Source organism: Macaca fascicularis, chromosome 15, assembly GCF_037993035.2.
Source record: "Macaca fascicularis isolate 582-1 chromosome 15, T2T-MFA8v1.1".
Lineage (NCBI taxonomy): Eukaryota > Metazoa > Chordata > Mammalia > Primates > Cercopithecidae > Macaca > Macaca fascicularis.
Window position 1 is genome coordinate 62,508,831 of NC_088389.1, and position 7,963 is coordinate 62,516,793.

General features: G+C 54.8%; 1 protein-coding gene across 2 annotated transcripts in view; it reads left to right on the forward strand.

Annotated features, from left to right (window-relative positions):
- The window catches only part of PAX5 (paired box 5), a 199,264-nt gene extending 191,640 nt beyond the window's left edge, over positions 1-7,624 (forward strand). Inside the window, exon 10 of one of the 2 annotated variants that reach the window (XM_005581286.5) lies at positions 1,504-6,479. In XM_005581286.5, coding sequence (XP_005581343.1) covers positions 1,504-1,580 — 77 coding nt within the window. In that variant the 3' untranslated portion in view covers positions 1,581-6,479. Of the gene's footprint in view, positions 1-1,503 lie in introns of both variants that reach the window. The other variant, XM_015436980.4, reaches the window with a different exon arrangement.
- Positions 7,625-7,963: the final 339 nt, after the last annotated feature.

The window sequence follows — 7,963 nt, forward strand, 5'->3', positions numbered from 1 at the left end:
TCGCCCTGGGCCCTCCCGGGCCCCCTCATCCCTGAGAGGGAGCTTTAGCAGAGCAGGGCTTCTGGAGGCCTTGGCCAAAGGGTGCAGTCAAAGAAAGCAGCTGGAGGCAATGGCAGGAGCCCAGCGTCTGCCCGAGTGCCCTCACTCTGCTTTCCTGAGGTCACAAAAGGGGCCTGCACCCCACCCTGTCTCACACATGCTCCCCAGAGTCCCCATGTCCTCCAACCCCACTTCCTCCAGAAAGCCAACTTGCTAGAACCATCTTGCACTCTCCAGAGCTTCTTTCTGACCCTGGATCCCCTTCCCAGTCTGAATATTAACCTGTGTCAGGCTGGCGTTTGCCCCATTATTGCCCAGCCCTGCCCCCTGCAGGGTCAGGAAATGAGTGGTGAATGAATGAGTGAATGAGTGAATGGGCAGGGGGTGTCTTCACTATTGTTTGCTCACTCAGCAAAGTTGGTTCGTTTACACATCCAATCCAGCCAAGCAGGTGCCACATACAGCTCCAGGCTGGAACTGGGGACAGACTCCCAAGAAGAGCAGAACCCAGCTTCTGCCTTTTGGGGCCCTCCATCCAGGGATGGGGGAAGTGCAGAAAGAAGTAATCATAGCATAGGGACAGACTACAGGGGAGTGTGAGCTCATGGCAGGAGGCTTCCCAGAGGAGGAGACAGGGCTGTGAGATTTGAAAGAGGCATAGAAGTTTAACAGACAGCAAAAGGGGGTGAGGGTGCAGGCTAAGAGTTCCAGGCAGGAAGTACATTGTGGGGAAAGGCCCAGAGGCAGGAGAGTATGCTAGCATGAGCTAAACTGTGCCTACCCCGTAGGTTTAAATGAGATAATACCTGCACAGGCCCTAGCAGGGCCAGGCACAGAGGATGTGCTCATCTGTTCGCATTATGTATATTCGAGACAGCTGCAAGGAGTTTCGTCCAGCTTAAGCATGATATATGAGTGTGGGCAGGAGGGGCCTTCCCTGAGGGAAATGAATTCAGAGATGCTGGCTGGGGATAGATCATAGAGTACCTGCAGGCCAAACAAAGGGAACGCTTTTCATGTTTTTATCTTCTAGGTCAGGGGTTGGCAAATGATTTCTGTAAAGAGCCAGAGAGTAAATATCTTAGGCTTTGCAGGCCATAGTGTCTCTGTTGCAACTACCCAACTCTGTCATAATAGCAGTAAAGCAGTAATGGGCAATGCCTAAATGCATAGGCAAGACTGTGTTCCAGTAAAATGTTATTCACTAAAATGGGCAGCTGGGAGGATTGGACCCATAGGCCCCAGACTCCCCACCCCAGCACTAGATGGTGAGGAGCCTCGAAATCTTGTGAGCAGATTGTGGCCCTGGTGGGACTTGCCATTTGGGGAACAGACTGGACGGAGATCTTGGTGAGAGAGGATGGTGGCCTGGGCTGGGTGAGGGGAAGAAAGGACAGAAGTGGAGGAGACTGGTGGAAAGGGGACCCCAGATCTGACCTCAGTGCTCTCTCCCGTCTCTTCCAGGGTCCCCCTACTATTATAGCGCTGCCGCCCGAGGAGCCGCCCCCCCTGCAGCCGCCACTGCCTATGACCGTCACTGACCCTTGGAGCCGGGCGGGCACCAAACACTGATGGCACATATCATTGAGGGTGACAGCTGCCCAGCCCTCCTGAAGATAGCCAGATGAGCCCATGAGACCATCCCCCAGCATCCCCCACTTGCCTGAAGTTCCCCTCCTCCCCTCTTCTTCCAGGGACTCTGGGGCCCTATGGTGGGGCCGTTAGACTTCTGGACGCTTGTCCATTTCTAAAAGCCAATCTATGAGCTTCTCCCGATGGCCACTGGGTCTCTGCAAACAAACAGATTGTTCTGCAAATAACCGCAGCCCCAGCCTAGCCTGCCAGTCCCCCAGCTCTCTATCCATCCATCGTAACCACCCCAGCCTGGGAAGAAGAGCTTGCTTTTGTTGCTTCAGCAGCACCCATGTAAATACCTTCTTGCTTTTCTGTGGGCCCGAAGGTCCGACTGAGAAGACTGCTCCACCCACGATGCATCTTGCACTCTTGGTGCGTCGCCGGACATCTTAGACCTGTGGCAGAGCATCCTCTCTGCCCTGGGTGACCCTCGCAGGTGGGCTCGGAGCTGTCCTCGAGACTGAGGATGCCGCCCTTGGGTCCCAGCCTCCTGCTCATCCCTCCTTCTTTAGTATCTTCACAAGGAGTCTTACTGGGCTGGTTGTGCTGCAGGCTCCCCCGAGGCTTCTCTCCAAGAGGAGCACACTTTGGGGAGATGTCCTGGCTTCCTGCCTCCATTTCTCTGGGACTGATGCAGTACGAGCAGCTCTTTTCCAGATCAAAGAACTCAAAGAAAACTGTCTGGGAGATTCCTCAGCTACTGTTCTGAAGCAGAATGGCATCCGAGGTATTGATTACATTGTGGACTTTGAATGTGAGGGCTGGATGGGATGCAGGAGATCATCTGATCCCAGCCAAGGAGAGGCCTGAGGCTCTCCCTACTCCCTCAGCCCCTGGAACTGTGTTTTCTGAGGCATGCCCAGGTTCAGGTCACTTTGGACACCTGTCACGGACACTTCACCCACCCTCCAGGACCCCAGCAAGTGGATTCTGGGCAAGCCTGTTCCAGTGATGTAGACAATAATTAACACAGAGGACTTTCCCCCACACCCAGATCACAAACAGCCTACAGCCAGAACTTCTGAGCATGCTTTCGGGGCAGACCCTCCCCGCCTTTGTGGAGCTTAGCAGGCAGCTGGGCATGGAGGTGCTGGGGCTGGGGCAGATGGCTAATTTCGCACAATGCATGCCCACCTGTTGATCTAAGGGGCCACGATGGTCAGGGCCATGGCCAAGGGCCACAGGAACTTGGAGAGGGAGCTTGGAGAACTCACTGTGGGGTAGGGTGGTCAGAGGAAGCCAGTCGGGAAGATCTGGGGGACAGAGGAAGGCCTGCTGGAGGAGGGGCAGGAAAACACTGAGGAGTTGCTGTGTGACCTGGGAGTGATTTTTGACATGGGGGTGCCAGGTGCCACTATCTCTTTACCTGGGGCCTTAATTCCTTGCATAGTCTCTCTTGTCAACTCAGAATAGCCAGGTAGAGCCCTTATCCAAACCTGGGCTGAATGACAGTGATAAGAGGGGGATTGGTCTTCTTAGGTGACAGTGTCCCCCATATCTGTATGTCACCAGGACGGTAGAGAGCCTGAGGAGAGAGAGGCTGGACTTGGGATCAGCAGGCCAGGCAGGTCTTGTCCTGGTCCTGGCCACGTGTCTTGGCTGTGGGACCTCCGACAAAACCCTGCACCTCTTTGAGCCTTGGCTGCCTCGGTGCAGCAGGGTCACCTGTAGGGCCACCCTACAGCTCTTTCCTTCCCCTCCTCTCTCCAGGGAGCTGGGCTGTGACAGGATCATTTGGAGCAGGCCCTCCACTTCCAAGCAAGCAGATGGGGGTGGGCCCGAGGCCCGCTAATATTTGGACCAAGTGGGAAACAAGAACACCTGGTGGGCGGGAATCAGAAGGGTCTGGAAAAAGACCTAGCCTAACTTCCCTTGTGGGAAACCGAGGCCCAGCTTGGGGAAGGCCGGGACCATGCAGGGAGACAAAGCAGACTTCCTCTGGCCCCCACTAAGTATTTTGTTCCCTAAATCTCCCACAGGGTGGTGGAACAGAAGAGAAAACTAAGGCTCAGCAAGGTGGAGTCCTCAAGCAGTGACTGGCAGGGGTGGGGCTGGGACTCGGGCTCCTGACCCCCAACCCATGGTGTTCCCTGTCACCCTGGTCTATCCACATCTCCTATTCCTGAGGAGAGTTGACAGTAAGAACAGTGAGAGATGGTTCTGGGCCCCAGGCCCTAGACACTCAGTCTGTAAGAACTGCCAAGGAATCCTGGTCACCTAGGCCAGGGATGGAGCCCAGCGAGCTCACAGCAGGCACACCCACCCCCGCCCCTGCCCAGAACCTGCGGGGCAAAGAAGGCAGGTAGCTGGGGCCAAAGCCCGCCTCCAGGAGCCAGGGTGGGCTGGCCGCAGCCTCCACCTGTCAGGTAAGGTAGGAGAAGGTATGTTATCTGACACCTCTCTCCCTGCCTCCCTCCATTTAGCAGGAAGTGGTGGGGTCAGGGGTCTTCAGTATAGGCTTCTTGAGCCTCTGCCCCCTGTCACCCTTCTCTTGGAATGATGTGTACCCACATCTTTGGATCCTGCCGTCCTTGTGGTTCCAGGCTGTTGGGAGGAGGTCAGCCTCCCCTGAGCCAGCTGCCTGAGGCATGCAGCATCCTTCCTCGGCAAAGCCCACCTGGCCCACAGTGGCCCTCTCTCCCCATCCTGTTCTTCTTCTTGCCCTGTAATGTGCTCCCCCCATATGTTTTCTCTCTCACCTGAGGCTTTGCTGGTCCTCAGATTGGTTTTGTATTTGTGAGACAACCACTTGATTCCTGGGCTGCCAGGCAGAAGCACAAGCGCACACGGATGCACACGGATGTTCTCACACACACACACGCCCGCTCTCACCAATTCACAGCGCCCTCGCAGTCCGGCGGAGCTGCCCAGGAGCTTGGTGAGGATGGCTCCAAAGGACACAAGCCGTTGAGGAGATGCCAGAGAATTCTGAATGGAAAACACAAGTCCGGGGCCTCACCAGCATCGTGGCAGAAGGCCTGGGGCATTTCTCCATGGGCCTTCTGCCCTGTGTTCCCGCTCTGACTTTTGGAAAAGGACATTGTGGATTTTATGAAAATTTTCATATCATTAGTCTAGCACCAACCTAGAAAAATTTGATGATATATCAAACCCAACATCCCTTTCCCAAGGCACCTTCGTTGAGGCTAGCCCTTCCATAACTGACATTGTACGGTGCTTTGCAATCCTTGACCACACTGTGGGGCAACGAGCATGATGCCCACTTTATAGACAGGGAAATTGACATTTGGGGCTCACATGGCAAGATAGAGGCAAAGTAAATTCTCAGATCTCCAGGCCCCATTCTCTCTCCACCGAGTTGTGCTCCTGCACAGGAGTGTATGTCTTTAGACACTCCCCCACCCCCATTCCCTAGAAATCCCCCAGACTCACAATAAGGCAAGAAAGAACAGGGACCCAGAGGCTGGCCTGACCTAGGGGCCTGGAGGTTGGTGGCTTTGTTTCCTATGAACATTGAAACCTGCAGAGTCTTTGACCAAATCAACAACAGCACTTCTGAGGTTTCATCCAGACTGTTTCCCAGCGGTCCCTGAGGCTCAGAAGGTATCAGAGCCAATTCAAGGCCACACCATAATCCCTGACCAGGCCTGGACATGGGTCCAGCCCTGACTGCAGGGGTCCAGGTGCCAGGGTCATGTGCTGTCCCCTACTTCCCTTTCTTTGCCTTCCCACTTTGGAACAAGCTCCAGGCCTGGCTGTGACAGTATGCAGGAGTGCCCAAGCCAGGGCCACCAGAATGTCCACAGCCCCTGGAAACACAGATCACAATTTCAAGTCCCCTGAATGAACTGCTTCCTGGGTGAATTGGGTGGTGTAACCTTGCCACTCGGGCAGGGCACCAGACAGTATGGTGCAGTGGTGCCTGAGATGCCCAGAAGTGTGCCTGCCCCCCTGAGTGGCATTCAAGTATGAAAACGTGTAAAATGTTCTGTCGGCCTAAAGAAAAATGTCAATGGGCCAAATCTGACGCACTGGTCACCAGCCTGTGAGCCCCAATGCCTGTCAATTGCCCCCTTTCTTATTCACCTCCTGTCCTTTGTTGCAGATTTGGAGGAGATGGGAGCCCAGAGAGGTGAGAGGTGTGCTTCAGGGTGTCCAGCAAGGCAGGGGCAGAAACGGGCACGCCCAGAGCCTGCCACTCTCCCACACCTCATCTTGGGCTCTTGCAAACCTTGCGCTTTGAAGGTAGAATTAGGTAGAAGGTCAGAGGCACTGGGGATGGGACTGGGGAGCTGCTGAGTTTTCAGGGGAGGTCAGTGCTGCTTGGGCGCCTTTCACATGTTCAGGGAAGAGACTCAGATGTGGCCACAGGGCACGGAGGGGTGAAATCCATTCACCAGAAGTCACACCCCAGAACGACTGTCCAGCCTTGGCAGCCAGTGGCTCCAGCCACCCCCTCCTCATGACATTCAGCCAGAATTGAGCTCCAAGCCAGGGAAGCAAATCTTAAAAACCAACCAAGCACCCTGACACAGCCCTAGGAACACAATGAGTCTGAGATACAGCTTCCTGGGAGGGTGGAAACCAGCTTCTGCCCCTAGCCAGGCCAGGCCCAGGCAGGCATGGGTGGATCCCACAGGGCGCCAAGCTAGACCAGCTCCACGGTGGCCCCACTACGAGGCCAGTTCTGCAGGCTTGGCCTTGTCACCCATTGAGAGGCTGCTCTGATGGTTCCCAGCCACACACCAGCTCTCCTGGGGAAGCTATTTCTTTCGTTCTTTTGGCCTCGGAGAGATCCGAGGCAAGTACATTTCTTAAAAGGTAATAAAATGCATTATTGGAAAGTTGGACAGTCAGGCCATGACTCCTAGCCCATAGCATGCCCCACCTCCCAGCAGCCCCTTCAGTCCCTTGCCCCTGTTGTCCCCTGTTGCCCCAAACCTCAGGGTTCCCTCTTGCATATTCATGGGGGAACCACAGTGCTGATGTGTACTTCCCCACTGTCAGCTCTGCTGCACCTTGTGTGGCACCAGGTCCCGACGGGCCTCACAGAGGCCAGGCCGTGAGCCCCTTGCCTGCCTGCTCCCCTGATGAGGCAACAGCTTCTCTGAAATGAGCTGCCGCCCAGGAGCAGGCAGGCACCAGTCTGTCTTTCCTTTTCTGGTAATTCCTCAGCACTGAGGCTCCATTCTTGGGCACCCTAGGATTGAAGGGGACCTCAGAATCATGTCACTGCCATTCTAGAGTTTCAATCCAAGGGGTCCCCTTTAGCTCATCTCCAAGATGGGTAAATGCAGCCACCATTCAGAAAGCCCAGAAATTCTTCTTCCCACATCTTAGACCCCTGAGCAACACAGGGAGAAAATGCATCTGCTTACCTGTTAATATCTACTGATGGACAATCAGCGAAGCCTCAAAGGAGTCGTCTCAGGTAGGGTACTTGGCCTGTGGCAGGAGAGACAGAGGCACAAACCCACCCACCCATCAGCTTCGGGTGGCTGATCGGGGCCCAGGGAGAGAAGCAGGTAAAACAGCAGGGTGGGGGTGACTTGGCAGTCGTGCACCCCTCCCCTACTCTGAGGCCTGCAGGAGGAAGTCACGCCAGGAGGAGGCCACACCAGCCTCACCTGCCTTGACCCCCACCCCCTGCCCTGCGACCCTGTGGCTATGGCTGCTGGTCGCTCGTGTCCCCAAAATCACCATGCCTGTGGCCACATCCCTCATCTTCTCCAAAAACATCATTAAGAACAAGTGATTTTGGATGATGGATTTTTGATTTACAAATGGTGCATTTCTCTTGGAGTGGAACAGAGAGGAAACCATTTAATGGCGCCCTTCTTTTCAAGCATGAATACATTTTAATGAAACTATTTTATTGTATTTGAGGAAATGGAGAGTTGAACATTCCAACCAATCAATAGCCAATTAATTGCTATAAAGCTAAAAAGAAAATAAATAAATCCTGAGTCTATTTTAAACACTGCAAAAAGTTCAAAGCCTCAGAATCTGGCCTTCCCCCCTGTAATGTGCACGAGCACGTAAATACACACACACACACACACACACACACTCCCCTACACCTCAGACATACTCGAAACTCAAACAGCACTGAGTCTCCCCGTGCCAATTCTTGCCTGCTCTCCTCGACTTTGGTCAGAGAAGGTGAGCAGACCCGGCAGCAGCCTGTCCTGGGGCTCAGGAAGAGGCAGGCCCATCCCCTGGCCCCCAAACCCCCAGCACAGCAGAGGGTGGCAGGCAGTGAGGGCCTGGTGTTACCTGGGCCCCACTTCTCAGCCCCAGCTACTGGGCCTCCAAGGTTGGGGTGAGG